At 38.0% G+C, this 17,611-nt stretch overlaps 1 protein-coding gene across 3 annotated transcripts in view; it reads right to left on the reverse strand.

The window, feature by feature from the left end:
• The window catches only part of mboat2 (membrane bound O-acyltransferase domain containing 2), a 125,955-nt gene that overhangs the window by 28,870 nt on the left and 79,474 nt on the right, over positions 1-17,611 (reverse strand). For 2 of the 3 annotated variants that reach the window (XM_008117707.3, XM_008117702.3), the window contains exons 4-5: positions 5,637-5,732; positions 1,869-1,924 (exon numbers count right to left, since the gene is read on the reverse strand). In XM_008117707.3, the coding sequence (XP_008115914.1) occupies positions 1,869-1,924; positions 5,637-5,732 (152 nt within the window). Of the gene's footprint in view, positions 1-1,868; positions 1,925-5,636; positions 5,733-8,014; positions 8,157-17,611 lie in introns of all 3 variants that reach the window. The other variant, XM_062983525.1, reaches the window with a different exon arrangement.

A 17,611-nucleotide genomic window follows, 5' to 3' on the forward strand; every position in this document is an offset into this window, starting at 1 on the left:
CGGGGGTGCTTTGAATGCGATTTCCTGCTTCTTAGCGGGGGGGGTTGGACTGGATGGCCCATGAGGTCTCTTTCAACTCTACTATTCTATGATTCTATGAAAATTATGAATGGCTAAGTAAGGTTCAGGACAGGCCTAAACGGCTTGGGACCGGCCTATCTTCGTGATCGCGTCTTTCCCTACGAACCTGTGCGATCTTAGATCCTCTGAGGAGGCCCTTCTCTCGTTTCCTCCCCCTTTGCAAATGAGGTTGGTGGGGATGCGGGAGAGGGCCTTCTCTGTGGTGGTGTTGCACCTCAGCCCTGATTCACCTTGCTCTGACACACAAACTGTACAGCAGGTTTAAGTCTTTTCAGTTTATTAAAAATGGATAGTAAAAAGTTCTTTAAAAAGCAAAAGTGAAATCTCAAAAGTCAGTTAGAAAATATAATCTTGAAATACAAATCAGGAACTCACAAGGAATAAACAAGGTCCAAAGAAAGCATGGCAAAGTCCAAGGAACATAGATACATAGACTGCAAGATAATCCAAGACATGGCAGGAAAACTAGAACTTGCTTCTCCGGTGAAAGAAAGTTGCTTTGACAACAGCTTTTTCCCAAACGTACCTTTTAACACTCTTTGTAAAACATGAAAGCATTCCTTTGCCCTCTCGGCTCCCCCCACCTGTTTGCAATTTTAGTACTACCAATTTCAAACGGTCTGCTCAATCTAAAGAGCCCTTCTCATCAAGGTCAGCTTGCTCGTTATTTCGCTGAGACTCATTATCGGGCAGAGAACATTCCATCCTCCCTTCCTCCTTTCCCGAGTCAGTGTGCCCCTGGCTGGGTTCAGTAGTTTCAGAATCATCAACACCAACCCTCCCTGTGGGAAACTGAACTTGCACCCTTGGTTCCTCATCTTCTAAAGTTACAGGCCTTTTGAGGATATTCTGAACCTGAACCCCTGTTTCCTCATCAGAGTCAATCCTAGATTCCAGCTGAGTCACAACAGGTGGCTCCCCAGCTCTGGAATTCCCTCCCCAGGGAGATTAGGTTAGCACCGACCCTCGACGTCTTTCAGAAACAGCTAAAAACATGGATGTTTGGTCGTGCATTCAATTAAACAAGTCTGCTATAATTCTGGTCTTTATCTATATTGAAATTTGCTTGGTCACTTTATAGCTGTTTTCCATCTTTCCCTTTTGTGTGCCTTTCATGTAAGTCCTATCTGATATAGACACTTTTACCAATTTGGTTGTTGCCCATTCATGTCCTATTGGACTTTTTACTGGCATGTGATGACTTAATTATGTTGTGTTTTTAATAATGTTTTTTAATCACTGCCTGTTTAAATTGTTTTTATTATGATGTTGCTGTATAATTGATGATTCTATGATATTAAATGTATTGATTGGGCCTGGTCCCCATGTGAGCTGCTCTGAATCCCCGTTGGGGGAGATGGAGGCGGTATACAAAAATAAAGTTATTATATTATTATTATTATTATTATTATTATTATTATTATTATTATTATTAGGCACAGAACAGCTAAGTAAAATCAAGACAATGCATGAGTGATCACAATTGCCTATTTTATTAGTACAGGTTAGCTGCCCTGAACTTGATGGTTTCAGTTCTTTTCTGTATGCAGAAAATCATCTAATTTGAATGATTCTTAAAATACAGAGAATAAACAATCTCTTACAGGTATGTTCAGACTGCCATTAAGAAGTGCAAACTCAATTTAGGTAAAGTTGACATAGCTATACAGTTCCCCAACTCTAGTTTAATAGAAGAATAAGAAAGCAAAAAATTAATATAGACACACTGTTAATATTTCAGACTTTTAGAGAAAGCAATAAAAGAGGAATTGTCCAGACACTCTTACCATCATGAATTTCATAAGCCAAACTTGTAATTTTCTGTGTGATTATCATCATTGGGCTGCAACAAAAGGAGAATAGAAAAGAGGATTTCAAACCAAAGAATTCAGGGATCATAAAAAGTACTAATATCCTATGGGAAAATAATATAGAAAGCCGTAGACTAAGCCTTTGCTATTAATCTACTTATTCAAGAATTTATAGCCCCAGAATTCCCTTCCATAGATAGGTAAAAAGGTAAAGGTTTCCCCTGATGTTAAGTCCAGTCTTGTCCGATTCTGGGGGTTGGTGCTCATCTCCATTTCTAAGCCGAAGAGCCGGCGTTGTCTGTAGACACCTACAAGGTCATGTGGCCGGCATGACTGCATATGGAGCGCCATTACCTTCCCGCCGGAGCGGTACCTATTGATCTACTCACATTTGCATGTTTTCGAACTGCTGGGTTGGCAGAATCTGGAGATAACAGCGGGAGCTCATTCCGCTTCCCGGATTCGAACCTGCGACTTTTTGGTCCGCAAGTTCAGCAGCTCAGCGCTTTAACACACTGTGCCACTGGGGCTTAGGCAAATTAGGTGGAAACAAAAAACGATATCAACACACAATTCTTGATTAATACTAATATTAAACCTAACATATTTAATATAGTGTTCTCTTACTTGTAAAGCACCATGTACAGAGATGGCGCTATATAAATATATAGATGATGGCGGTGCACTATGGCTGCCAAAAGATCATATCAATGGCCTTATACTTGGGATATTTGCTAAGTGTGTGGACAGAGTAAACTATGCCTTGAAATGCCCTACCAAATAAAAATCTGCATGTCATAAAGATGAAGACATATTTTAACAGTATTATTGGCATGTTATATCTAATTTAACTGCCTCACATTTTAATGTATTAATATTTTCTATCATTGATGCTGTTATTCTTGTTGCTGGTTATATTCTGTTTTCAATAGAACTGCTTTGATAACTGGCGGTCAATTCTACTTACATTTTGGCATGTGATGGAAGTTCTTCTTTAACTTTAGTTTTTTGTAATAACAGTTCATGGTCTGTAGATACAAGTTATACCTACCAGTTCTCTAGAAGCACACAACTTTAAATGGATACAATATAAAAAGTCAGAAAATGTTCATTGTGAACTATGTTTTTGTATCTATCCAGACATGGATTTCTGGCAAGTTTGCATTGGGACTATGTCATAGAATACATAATTTTGGCCCTGGTTTTTATAACTTTTTTCTCTGGCTTGTTGTCTCACTCTAATGGATTCTTCTTCAACTTGTGGATTTGGCCTGAATTGATATCTGAAATGACAGTGATTCCTGAGAAATGTGACTTGTGGCACCATTCCTGTCTAGTCTTGTGCATCAAATTTGAGGTTTCTGGCTTCCTGAAAACTTGTCATGTCTGTTTTCTGGATGAAATGGGTTGAAAAAAGTAACGCCTATGGAATTTTGGTAGCTTGTGGCATCTCTCACTAGTCTTGTGTGGTTGGTGAATTTGCTGAGCATGGCACATCTATTGCTACATCAAGCAGTACAACAGACGAGAACAGTGCCATCAATGAAAGATAGTCTAATAAAATGTGTTAATCTATAAACCATCACAAGATTCCTTTGTAGTATTTCCTCCACGAGACTAACACAACAAAATTTCACAAAAGTCTGTTTTCCTTTGTGTAAGAACACACACACATACATTCCAATATGGCACATCTGTTTCCTCCAATAACATCACCTGATAAACAAAAAACTCAGATTTATTTTAAACACCCATTTAAATTAGGGGTTCATATGTCTGGGTAAAGGGTTCAAGAGACCACACTATACACCAAAAACAAGGCAATGTGAAGTTAGGTCTTCCAAAACAACTTCATTGTTTGAATGTATGTATAAGAAATCTAAAATGCACAATAAGCATCTATCCATCCTCAATGAGTATCTATCTAAGCATTTATCTATCCTCTAGCTGGTTTGTCTCATTTCTATCTGGGAGCATCCAGTTTAGCTCTAAAGAACCCTGGGAAAAATACAATAGAGATTACATTTTTTTCTAGAAACCCTAAAATGATTGCCATGACTTTGCTCTGAGTGCTGATATGCTTTATAGCTCTGTTTAAGAAAAAAAAAACTTCTCCTCTTTTCAGCCATATCAAGCCCTTGGTCTCACTCACCCCAAGTTTTGAGGGGTCTCTTTTTTGCAGCCTATCTCTGCTTCCAGATAAGCAGAAATTTACTTTTTAACATGAAATCTTAGCATATCGGCCAACTAATGATCCATGCAGATACCAGATACAAGCTCTAAAATCTGAGTTAATTAGGCCAATATGGTCCTATGGGAACCTTACAATATAAGCATCCAAAAAGAAAACTTCTGGAAAATCTCTACTGGACTCAGCATGCTGTAGTGGAAAAGAAAAAGTGCTGAATAAGGAAAAGTATAACTCATATTTGCAAAAATGCAACTAAAAAAGAAAGGAGAAAGGGGAGGGCTCTGTGGGTCCTTGAAGACTAATTGATTTCTATTTCAAAGGCAGTGGAAGTGGACTGATACCTACGATTTTTTATCTGGAAAAAAAAATCAATCTTAAAATGGCGACAAGCTGTTATCCCCCTCCCACTTCCCCCTTTTTCCTTCTGCAGCAACAGTCCAACAGCATTCTTCTGCGAGTGGGAATAGATGCTTTTTTAAGAAAAGCGGCATCTACCTTTCCCCTATCCCCATTTTTTTCTTTTATGCCTTACCCAACAAAATTCTAAGGTTAGCAGAGGTGCTTTATTTATATCACATATAGACTATGAAATGCTGGGCTTCTTTTAAAACAATAAAAAGCAATTAGTGTCTTTGTCACAAAATGCCTACTGGGAGTATATTGGTTCCTCTGCATTATAAAGAAAATACAGTTTGCTGCCTTTCAGACACATAGGTAATGAAAACAGAAGAAAAAGTAACGTCAACATTAGATTCATGAATACCCAGGAGAATACCACTCCCTGATTACAAAATTTAGAATAGAAAAAAACCCCCAAGAACATAATTTTCACAATATAAATAATTTCCATTAATAGGTGGTCTGGTCTCACAGAGTGCAGCAGTGAAATAATACCACTCAGTGACACGTAAAGTGTTTCTGATGGTTTGATAGTCCCTAGGCATGGGGAAATGAATTTATTGAAACAACCAGGACCCATAAAACCTCTCAAGAAGTTTTGTGCAAGATTAAAGCTCTCTCTAAGAACCAAAATGTTAGGAACAGAGATTCCAGCTGGGGTGATCCTCTCATCCACCATACAGCTGCTTCCCCAAGGAAAGGTACAAGAAAACATAACAATAAGCAAGCTGAAGTGAATGTCCCTTGTCTAAGAAAATCCTATGAAAAACCACAGGGTTGCCATAAGTCAACACGTAACCTGAAGACACACATATATTTAAACAGCTGATTAACCTGGATCAAGGACAGAAGATTGCTGAAGTAAAGAAGTAAAAGAAGATGTGAAATGCCACTTACCTCTTAATTACCCGACACAGCATCATGAGATATGGGTGGCTTTTTCAATATAAAAATAAAATGAAAAATGGGTGCACCTAATTGTGGAGCTGCGTTAAAGTACTTTGCCTACTCTAAGTCATATATGCTGATCAAGAGTTTCTGAATTATGCAGACATCTACAAAGCTCTAAAAAACATATATTTTACTCAGCATTTATTTGACCGCACTATTTTTGGGCACAATAATAATGAAGTGGAGGAAATATTTGTTCTTACCCTGAAAAATCAGCAGAATATTGTCCATAGTCAAAGATATAGACTCTAGAAATTTGGCACACAGTGAGGTATCCTAAAGCAAAAACAAAACAGTATCTGAAAGAGAAAAAAAAGTATTTAGTTATATGTCCCCAGGTGTATCGGAGAAATGAAATCTCTTGCACAGGCTGAGTTTCTCATATGCAAAGGACAGTCTCTCCCCAAATGAGTCCAGTAATTGATATTTATCAAATAGCCTTGTTGTCTGCCTTTATGATAGTGAGTTGATGTTAGGCATTTTTATTTATTTATTTATTTATTTTTCAAACTTATATGCCGCCACTCCCCTAGGGCTCGGGGCGGCTTACAACAGTTCTTGTAACAGTTCTTAATTTGTTGGAACAACAGAGGATTAACTGAGTTTGTGTGCACAATAAAGACCAGTAAGGACTTGTGCCTTCTCTCCACCCAAATGACCCCTAGATTTTAGTCTTTGAGTTTAATATCAAATAACTAGGTTTGCAACTACAGCTGTGCAGCAAAATCACTTTATCTACAGTCATACTTCATTCCTCTCTAAACTAAAAAGAGAGTGAAGAGGGGATAATCGTTGGCTTTACATCAGAATGGAATCTTGAAAGCATTCATAGTGCTCAACAATAAGGACAACAACACGACTGCATAAATATAGCAGTTATCATCACAAATTCTTTCGTTTTTCATCACTTTCATTCTCAACTAAGCCCTTTCCAACTGGAAATTTTACCTATTTTGCAGTATTTCTATGCTGTTATGATAGTGTATGAACAATATCCACACAGAAAACAAGTGACAAATCATTTCCCAAAGGCATATTTAATGTCATATACACTTTACATTAGCCGCTTAACTTTCTTAGTAGAATTGACTGAAGCCGACAATCAGCTACCCAAAGAATGGGGGGAGGGAGAGAAAGTATCCTCTTCTACACTCCAGTACTTCAAGAAGTTAATACTTCAGACAGACTACAACACCCAGAATCATCTAGCCAGTAGGACCACTAACTTAGGTGCGTAACTTCATAATGCTGTGGGTATTACTCCTGGTGAGCTATCAACTAGGAGCATGCATTGTACTTATTTCAACAGGGGTTTTTTTTTTACATTAACTAAAAAGAAACCACATAGGTAACTTTTGAGAAGCTGGACACCATCTTTCTCTCTCTCTCTCTCTCTCTCTCTCTCTCTCTCTCTCTCTCTCTATCTATCTATCTATATATATATAAACAAACAAACTACTATGGTGGCTTGGACATATAAAGGAAACTTTTTTATTCTTAAAGTATCTTCCTTGCATTTAGGACACCCAGTGCACTCCTGGAAATTAAACCAAATTAAACCTTTTCTTGACTATCAGAAAAACCACCAACTGCTTCAAAAATAATTGTTTACTGTGGCTTCTTACTCATATATAAACCTTCCATTAACCTATGAAGAACTCTAAATAGTAAAGAACCCTTTATATGAACTGCATGCTGTAATTAGGTTGCTATGTCTTTCTTTAATGAGGTTCTGCAATTATCCTGGGAGGAAAGAAGCTGTATATGATATGAATGAAGCAACTGTCACTGTGTTCATTCATAATAAGTTGCTGCTATCAAAGATTACTGTGCCAACGTAGCAGTATTAGCCTTTATATAACTAAGCGTATTACCCATATAGCACACTAAGGATTTCTTTGTTACAAGGGGGCAGCTATATTATGGGCCTCACTGCATAGTCACATTTTCATATGTAAGCACTGTACAATATGTTAAGATTCTGTACACTGAACTCAAAAGTATCGAACAATCTACCTTTACTTAAAGTTCCCAGTTAAAACAATACCAACATATCACAGTACTCTACAGACCTAAGTGGAAAATTGTATTTTTCTCACAGGCTTCGAGTTGTTTTTGACTCATGTCAAAAACCCTTTGTAGATGCCATTCTTTCTCCCTTTCTTCTTTTCTCACAAGATTCAGGAATAACTTTGAGGTATATCTAATGTGAGAAGAGGCATGGTGTAGGGTGAGAAAGCCCCTACAGAGTGACCAAAGTGCAATTTCAACAGTTCAGTCTTATTTTGTCATGGATTTATGGAACATATAAAGCAGGTCTTTCCATGCTTTCATGGGCTATAGATAAGTTATTTTGCTGTAATATATGAAAGTTTGTCTTTAATGTTTTGACTGTTTGTATACTTTAAAAGTAGTTGAAACATCTTTTTCCATTGGTAATACTGATTTTTTTACTTTGATTGTACTAGAGGTCATCATAATATATTACTGCATTTTAAACTAAGAGTTGCTTTCATCAAAAACCAGAACATAAATTTGATGCAACTTTAGTAAATTAAAATATGTCATTTCACTGACTCACGGTGCATCAGTTTGCTTGTTTCAGTATGTCTCCTCTAGCAAGAATGACAGTTGCACATCATCACAAGCATTCATCCTGTTTTCCATTCTCTTGAAGTTATAGTTGTCCACTTCTAGCATTCTCCCTCTTCCTGAACCATCTCCTTCAACAAGAACAATTAATGAATAAACCACCTATGTCCCAAGTACTTTAGCTTCTTCTTCAGAGCCTTACATCCCTTGCAATATGTTTAAGAGTAAATCTTGCCATATCCTTTGTTCCAGTGTGGATCAGAAGGAAGAAGGAAAGATTGTGGAATTCAAGTCTTGTCACCCATTTCAAAATGTCTTATCGGGCCTACAGATCATTTATTCTGTTACATGCAACAGGAAATCACCTACTACCATCACACATATTTTCTTCCTTTGGGGACTTAGAATACCCTCTCCATCCAGAGAACATTTCAGGGTTACCTCCCTGCTTTCAGAGGTGTGCAGTAGCCACATGTTACCACAATCAAAATCATTCCCATTTCTTTGCTTATAGCAACACACATCAAGGAACATGAAAAATCCAAGGCTGTGCTATCAGGCCTGTAGCCAGAGAGGGAAGGGGGGTTAAGAGTTAACCTCCCCCCCAAAAGTTTCAGGTTAAAAAGCAACCTAGTTTACTCATGAATTTTAACTGGTTAACCAATTCATGAGTAAACCAGGGTATTTTTAACCTGAAACATTTCGGGGGGGGGGGTTGAAACCTTAACCCCCCTCTTCTGGCTACAGGCCTAAATGCCATAATAAACATATTCACACAGATTTAAACAAGTGTTTCAAATTTTAGTACTGAGTTCTCAAAGTTTTAACATTTTTCATGTGCAATATGGATAATTCTGCATGCATGCCAGCCTTATTTTAAGTGAGTGCACGTTATTTTTGATATCTTTGATTTGACTGTGACCATTTAATTCTAATTAAATTGTTAAAATACAAATTTTAAAAAAGCTTCTGTAACATATTTTCAGCATGAAATTCAATATTTTGAAAACATTAACGTAAGGTTTAAATATCTACTCTTACTATGCTAACATTTATGAAGGTTTTGTTCACATATATAAGCCCTTTAAAAGTATGGTCAGCCAAACTTGGAAGCCTCTAATTAACCATTTCCCCAAAAGTATCAAAGCCAAGGAACTGTGGCCACAAGCTTTGGGTCAAACCTGGGTTTGACCATCTGGTACGACCACATTATGCAATCTACAGACATCCTAGGGCTGAACAGAGGAATGTCAATTACCCTATTATTTTAAAGAGACATAAATGGTGAAGAGATTTTTACTTATGTGTTACAAACTACTAAGCAGAAAAAGTACACATTCTACAATCCATACTTTTGTCAGGACCCAGGCTGCAGAGCACCAATAACCTTACACAGAGGCCAGAATCTATCTAATATCTTTATTATAGAAATATATAAAGTCAATAAAAACAAGTGAAGAATATAGTTCAGAAGCAGACCTTTCAGATGAGGTCAAATATAGTCCAGTAATGTATTGTCCAATATAAGATATAAGAGTTCAAAGTTTTAATCCACTTGACCGAAACACACACTTTGCCAAGCAAAGTGTGGGGAAATGACAGAGTCTTTAAAGTCCAATGTAGCTTGACAACAAGGCAGGAAAATAAACTCGATTCTTGGCTAGATCAAAGACTTGAACGAGGCAAACATGAAGCATGAACAAGGTCCAAGGAAGTCCGTGAAACAAGGCAAGGCTGGAAACTTAATCCGGGAAACAAGGAACTGGGGTTACGAAGTCCACACACACATCTCTCTCCTCAAGCTGAACAATTGACTCCGCAAGGTTCCCCTTGCGGCAAAACCCCTATATAGGGTCTTGTTTTCCCGCCAACAGAACACTTTCTCTGGAGAACAAGAAGCGAAACCCAACTCTGTCCAGATGCATGACTCCTTAGAATTTCCCAAGGGAAGCAGACCTAATCAGCTAATTGTTTGGCTGCGATTCTGAGACTCCGGCGATTTGCCTCCCTGGCTCCTCTATCTCTATTATAATTGTCCTTTCGGGAAAACGGGGGAGAATTCTGCCCAAGGCTTGTTTGGTTAACTTCCTGAGGACAAACATCCTCCAGGTGGAGAGGCTCCGATTCAAGCAGAACCGGTGGAAATCCCATGTTTTCCTCCTCGTCTGCCACAATAGCACTAGGAACGGGACTACAAGGCCCATGAGACATCACAACTTTCATATCAAGGTTATAGAACAGAATTTCTTTTTCTTTGAGTTAGACATAAAATATCATCTCTTTATTATCTGTGTTTATATGACATGCACTAGCCTGTATAGTCTAGATCAAGCATGGGCAAACTTTGGCCCTCTAAGTGTTTTGGACTTCAACTCCCAGAAATCTCAGTCAGCTTACCAGCTGATAGGAATTGTGGGAGTTGAAGTCCAAAATACCTGGAGGGCCGAGGTTTGCCCATGCCTTATCTATATAATGTCAACTGTGGACTTGACATGGGGAGGATTTCAAAAGATTCATGAATGACTAAACACTGTGCCAGAAGTAGTCCCTGTCCCACCCCAGATTTATTTCTAAAATTGCCACTACCAGGTGCAAGTTGTCTTTCCCAGAATACTCAAGATTTATTGTTGTTCCAGTGCATTCTCCAAAAGAAATATAGCAATCGCCAGCTGGGAGAAATGTAGCCACTTGAAGCTTAAGTTAACATTCCGTAACACTGAAATGTTCTTTTAACCTCAATGCCAACAAATGGGGTGGGGCATGCAGGTACATGTCTGTGTGTTCATTCAACATTATATGACAAAGTACATTTCATTGCTTACTATCCCATCCCCATTTATGTAGTACACATTTTCACTTTAGCTTCATCCAGTGCTGTTCCCAATTTCAACCATTTCCACAGATAATCAAATATATTCTTTTGAATCTGCCTTTGGGAGTCTCAAATCAGGCCAACTTCTTAATTTCTTATAATAAAAGGTTTCAGGACAGAAACACCTGACTTTGATAATATTTGACAGACAAAAACATAAAGATGATTTTGTGTACCAAAACATTGAGATTCTTTTAAAGTACACCAAGAATTTCAATAGCAAAAGTTGTGGTGGAATTCTTCTCAATCTTCACTCACTGCGTTTTTTCAAGGGTTCTTAGAAACAATTTATAGAGAAAACAAGAAGATTAAGATATTTTTAAGAAATGTATTCAAAGATCCTTCCTTCCCTTCTCCCGCACCCCTCCTCTCCCCCGAGATTTCCCCTCCTCAAACTCCCCTACCCCTATCTTTCTACCCATCCCACACTTTTTACTCAGTTGTAAAATTCATCAATAAAAACTATTTTTAAAAAATGTATTCAAAGAAAATCAACAGTAGTATTAGCATTTGTCAATTGTTTCTCAATCTACCGGGATTTCTGAACAACAGACACAAATAGATGAAAACATTTTTCCAGAACAATTTTTAAATGCAGTCTAAAAAAAAGGACAAAGACAAGTCTCTAAAGCGAACTCTGGTTTTAAAGACCAAAAACCACATGAACAAACAATCCTGACAACCTTTCATATGCTTAGGTAAAGGTAAAGGTTTTCCCCTGACGTTAAGTCCAGTCGTGACCAACTGGGGGTTGGTGTTCATCTCCATTTCTAAGCCGAAGAGCCAGCGTTGTCCGTAGACACCTCCAAGGTCATGTGGCCGGCATGACTGCATGGAGCGCTGTTACCTTCCTGCCAGAGCAGTACCTATTGATCTACTCACATTTGCATGTTTTCGAACTGCTAGGTTGGCAGTAGCTGGGGTTAACAGCGGGCACTCATTCCGCTCCCGGGATTTGAACCTGGGACCTTTCGGTCTGCAAGTTCATCAGCTCAGCGCTTTAACACACTGCGCCACCACCAGGGCATATGCTTAGAAGAGTTTAATAGGGATGTGTGTATTTTTAAGCCGATTCGTTATGTGACTGAGAAGCATTTTCTCACCCATTTCTCTGTCTGTCTGCACAGGACAACCCCCATAGGGGATATATCTTGGACTGGAATGCACTGATGCTGCAAACTTTATAAAATGATGCAAGGTAGAAGTGTGAAACAAGACAGTTTTACCCAACATTGTACCTTTTCCACAATTATATCAATGTGACCGCTTCCCTAGTTTTGCTAAAAATGTTATAGGAGGACTTATAGAAGTCAAGAGAAAGGAGACTTCAAATGTCCTGGACTACAGCTTCAGTAACCCACTGGATCTGCTGGAAGTTGTAGGAGAAATAGAAGGATCCTTTATAAATAAAACAGTATACTGTATTTTACTGCATAATAGTTCCCCCCTTTTTTTTAATTAAAAAAGGAGGGTGTGCCTATTATGCAGAAGTGACTATTACGTGATAAAAATGCAGTTCACCCACCTGCTCACATCTTCCCTTTGCAGCTACAGGGCTTGCTTTGCTGCAAGTAAAGGCTGGGAAGCCATGTAACTCCAAGGGTCAGGCGTGAGGGAGGGCGCAACTATTATGCAAGGAATATCAAAAGTTTCTATTTTGGCACCCCCAAAATGGGTATGCAACATATATGCAGTGGCAACTATTATGCAATGAAATAAGTAATTACCTAGTACAGTATTTTCTACATGTGGTAAACTTTGTAATTGCAATAAAGTGGTAAAATCTGTATCATAAAAATGTATCTTGTATTTTTACTGCAAAATAGAAAAGATCTGTTGCTATTATAAGTGGGGAGGCCTGGAGTAAGAAGGTAAGAGTCGACTACTGATGACTCCATAGCCATTAGGGCTTTTATTCATACTACAATGGAAAGGATCATTTTGGTCATATGGCAATCTTATATTTTAAGCACTTACACGGTACCCCTAGACAGCCAGACAGGTGGCAAACGTATGGAATTGTCCGTGACCAGCAAAGAAATCAAGTGAACTTTCAAAGAAGGGAACTGTCATCCAATTCACACCCTCTTACCACCCGGAAAGACTTCTGCAACCTATTTTACAAGGCTGTTGTATAGTTGTAAGCTCTGTCAAACCATTAGCTATTAAACATAACAGTTTATTTCAAACAAATGTAATTTTAATTGTTCTGAAAGATTATATTCACTGCTTAAGTTAATCATCTGAAAAATAATTAGTGACATCTAAGATTGACAAATGTAGGTGGGATTTGGGGAATGTAAAACAACTTGGGATAACTGTTGTGAGGTAATAAATTCCTGAAGCCCTTTTACACAACTTTGACTCTACAATATCCTATCCCACTCCTGGTTTATTTCATCAAGTAATACAGGAAGCAACATTCTGATAAACAGAAATGCATTTAATACAAGGCACTGGAAATTATGAACGGAAGACAACATTTTGCATAATTAGTATTATAGGAAATGAATTCAATTGCAATCATATGCATAATAATCTAACTTCACACAACCATTAGCATTCTTTCATCAAAACAGAATTATTACAGAACGCTTCGTTTTATGTAAAAAAAACCACAACCGCAGCACGAAGCACCCGATGCTTATAACAATTATTAATAAGCTGAGTGAAATAAAATTCTTTTTATTAAATTATAAACAAAGGTATGCATGCTGTGCATACTCATGTATAAGCTAATTTTTTGATAAAAAATCAGTTTAAGACATCTAAGTCAACTTTTCCATAGATGAATGCTGGAAATGCTCTTTTGCGTGCTTGGAGCATTTTTAATAAGACCTTACTGTTTAAGACTCATGAGACTTAGCAGTCTTTCTACAAGCCTCATGAGACTTGCAGAGAGGCTACAGTAAGTCCCTATTAAAAAGAGAAGGAAGGGCTGCCTTTCTTTCTCCAATTTGAACAAAGGAGCTTAATAGAGTGGGAATGTTTCTTGCCACTGCCTCTTGTCATTGCCTTTACACTGTGAAATTTCTGAATAATGAGACTCAGGATTGCAGAAAGGAGAATTTCAGTAAATAAATAAATAAAAGAATGAATTAATGAATGAATTAATGAACAGCTACTGTTGGCTAGCAAATACACTAATTTAAGATTAGGACTACAGTACAGTCTGTTTTCTCCTTAAAGGTTTTGAAACAGATAGCCATGTTAACTATTTCATCCTTAAATAGGGGAAAGAGAGAGAGAAAGGAGGGGGGAGAAGAATCTAGAAGATCTTTGAAACTTATTACAAGCAGTCCCCAAGTTACGAACAAGATAGATTCTGTAGGTTTGTTCTTAAGTTAAATTTGTATGTAAGTCAATACAGGGACATTTCTAAGTGTAACTCTAGCTAGCTTCCTTCCTTCCTTCCTTCCTTCCTTCCTTCCTTCCTTCCTTCCTTCCTTCCTTCCTTCCTTCCTTCCTTCCTTTGGATAGCATAGGGAAGGGTTAACACCCTCTGGTGTTTGTTTTGCTGTCTGTGCTCCTCTTCAGAAGATTTTGCCTCACTTTTTGTCCTTGTGATAATTGAATTTTGAAAAAATTAGCTTGCTGTGTAAGCAAGGATTGGTGATAAAGCTTTAATAAAGGAAAATTATGCCTATACCTTCAGAATTACTCATCTTTTAAAGATCAGGTCTGTACATGTAAGCATCATACTGCAAATGTCAAATACCATGGAAATTCTCCCAACTACCCATCACCCAAGAATTGCATTATGATGATAATTACGGTATAATGGTTTAGTTTTCGCACAGGGAACATGGCTAAACAAGGTGAACTGATTCCACAGTGAAATAATTCCTGTTTCTCTCTCTACTACAATTAACAAAACAAAAATATCACCTGCCAGTATATCTACCCCGCATACAGTTACTACAGCATTATTAGAATGTAGTATCAACAAATATAGCAGGTACTATACTACAGACAAAAACAACTGTAATTAAACTACAATTTAAATCTTAACAGTTATCTGTGAATGCTATAAACATAAGAATAGTTAATACTAAAACTAAGCCACATAAATATTTAAAATAAGTCCCAGAAAATATACATGTAGTTGTTTCCCATAGGCTGACTTCACAGATGTTTCTAAACAAATCGGAAAGTCTAGAAAATTCAGATTCCAAATACATTCCATGTTGCAACATTTTTTAACAATATAATTCCATCGACAGTAAATATAAGCTCAGCATTCAGGTATCTAGTTACTACTATTAATAATATTTGGATTTACTTGTATTCTGTCTGCAGGAAAGGTAACATATTCTCCTAATTCTGCTCAAGAAAAATGTATTCATAAGTGTCGCAAGTTTGTTATTCTATGATTGAGCTCAACTAATGAATAAGCATGAAACAGCATTTCTCTGCACAAGGGAGATCACACTGTTAAGCAGCTAGTTCTTTTTTTAAAAAAAAACTTTCTCTTTTCCACAGTAGGCATTAATAGGCATATTCATTATCTTTCTGGAACCCTTTTACATAATATGTTTGAAAAATTGATGAAAAACAGTTCTAGTAAAGGGAAATGACATGCCATGGTACACCAAAATACTATTGACTGATTAAATGAAATACTTGACTGGCTTGAGGGTTGTAGATTGTTCTTAACTGACGAAATACCAGCATGACATTTCCATAAAATGCTGTCCCACGAAGAAAATCCAACAAATGCTACGGTCAGCGAAGGACAAGAGGGATCCTCTCTCTTCTGCAGGAGTCTACCGGATACCATGCAGCTGTGGACAAGTCTACATAGGGACCACCAAACGCAGCGCCCAAACAAGAGTCAAAGAACATGAAAGGCACTGCAGACTAATTCAACCAGAGAAATCAGCCATAGCAGAGCATTTGATGAACCAGCCTGGACACAGAATACTATTTGAGAACACAAAAATGCTGGACCATTCTAACAACTATCATGTCAGACTACACAGAGAACCCATTGAAATCCACAAGCATGTGGACAACTTCAACAGAAAGGAAGAAACCATGAAAATGAACAAAATCTGGCTACCAGTATTAAAAAACTCAAAAATCAGAACAGTAAATAAAAAGCAATACTCTGAAAACAGAGGATTTCCAGACATGAATCAACCTAGGGCAGTTAACGACTCTAAACAAAGGATGCCCCAGAGGCAGGAAGAAGACAGCAGATAAGCTTTTCAATGCTAATTAAAGTGATTAACTACACAACATTCACACTGACCTCTCTCACCCTAGACTTTCCACAGATATATATTAACCTCTTTGCTTAGTTTTCTCCATACCTCACAACCTCTGAGGATGCCTGCCATAGATGTGGGCGAAACGTCAGGAGAGAATGCTTCTGGAACATGGCCACACAGCCCGAAAGACATACAACAACCCAATGCTGTCTCTGTTTTGCAGTTCTATTTTTTTCATGAAAAGAGTGTTGTTCATATTCTTGTTAGGGTTTGAAGGTAATCGAGGAGGGCTATGTAAGATTTTGAACATTTTATAAAAATGGGGGAATGATTTGGAGTTGCTATAAAGACCACAAGAGGGAAATGCTAAATTGATAACTGAAGGTCTTTTTTTCAGTTTTCTGCGCATAGTATCCAATATTAAAACATTATAATTAAAAAAAGAAATTCAAAGCATACTGCCTAATGGCATTAGTAATGACATCTATAAAATGTAATGTTGCACATTCTCCAGCTTTGAATATGCATAGTTTGGCTTGGTATACATAAAAGGCACTATAAAACACAACGGGGCATGGGACACTTTTTCCAACACTGATGGATTTGTTGGTTTGCCTTTGGGTAGACACTGCTCCAATTGTTGAACTACCACTGTTACATGTTATTTACACAGGGTCAGCAATCAAAGTACTGTACAAGTTTTATTGAAACCACAAAACAGCTTTGTGTTTATTGCCACTTTACAGAAGGACAACCAAAAGTAACCTGCCAAAAATGAGTATACAACAAAATGCAATTTCACCTCCTCTGATCCAACTTAGGATTCAATACTCAGTAGGACACAATTCTTGACACTAGACTATATTTAAAGTAAGGGTGGGCGGGGCCATAAGGTGGCAAAGGCAAAGGGCAAATTCCAGTCCAAGAGGACAGGGCAGATGGATAAGACAAAGGACAACCTACCCACCAACCACAATCTACCACATACTCAGAGCCACACAGTGAGATATGCATGTGTAAGTGATGCTATGTATACTGGGAAAATTATTCACCACAGTTCAACAGATGACAGTAGCAGAAGTAGATTTGCACATGCCGTAAAATTGTACACTGTAGTTATTAGGCTTGCTCAAATAATTCGTTTTCCCCGTTAACCGTTATTAATTCGTTATTTTCGTTTGTTTTGAAGCAATATACGGCATTGGTTGTCCACACGTCTGGATATCGCGGTTTCGAATCGCGAGAGGCCGTTTTTCGTTATGTCGTTGTTTTTTTCGTTAGGAAAAAAAAGCTTTTGCAAATCACCCAAACTCCCACCATTCAGGCCCTTTCCTTTTGCCCCTCAGCAAAAGGGGCGTCACGGGCTCAGCCAATGGGAGGGGGCGAGGGGGAAGGAGGCCGAGGAGGAGGAGGAAGACGGAGGGGGGAAATGGCCACCGCCGCCTCAGCTCAGGCCTGATACTCAGAGGTTTTGACGTCTGTGCAAGCTAGGCAAGTGGGG

The sequence above is a fragment of the Anolis carolinensis genome, chromosome 1 (genome assembly GCF_035594765.1).
Source record: "Anolis carolinensis isolate JA03-04 chromosome 1, rAnoCar3.1.pri, whole genome shotgun sequence".
Lineage (NCBI taxonomy): Eukaryota > Metazoa > Chordata > Lepidosauria > Squamata > Dactyloidae > Anolis > Anolis carolinensis.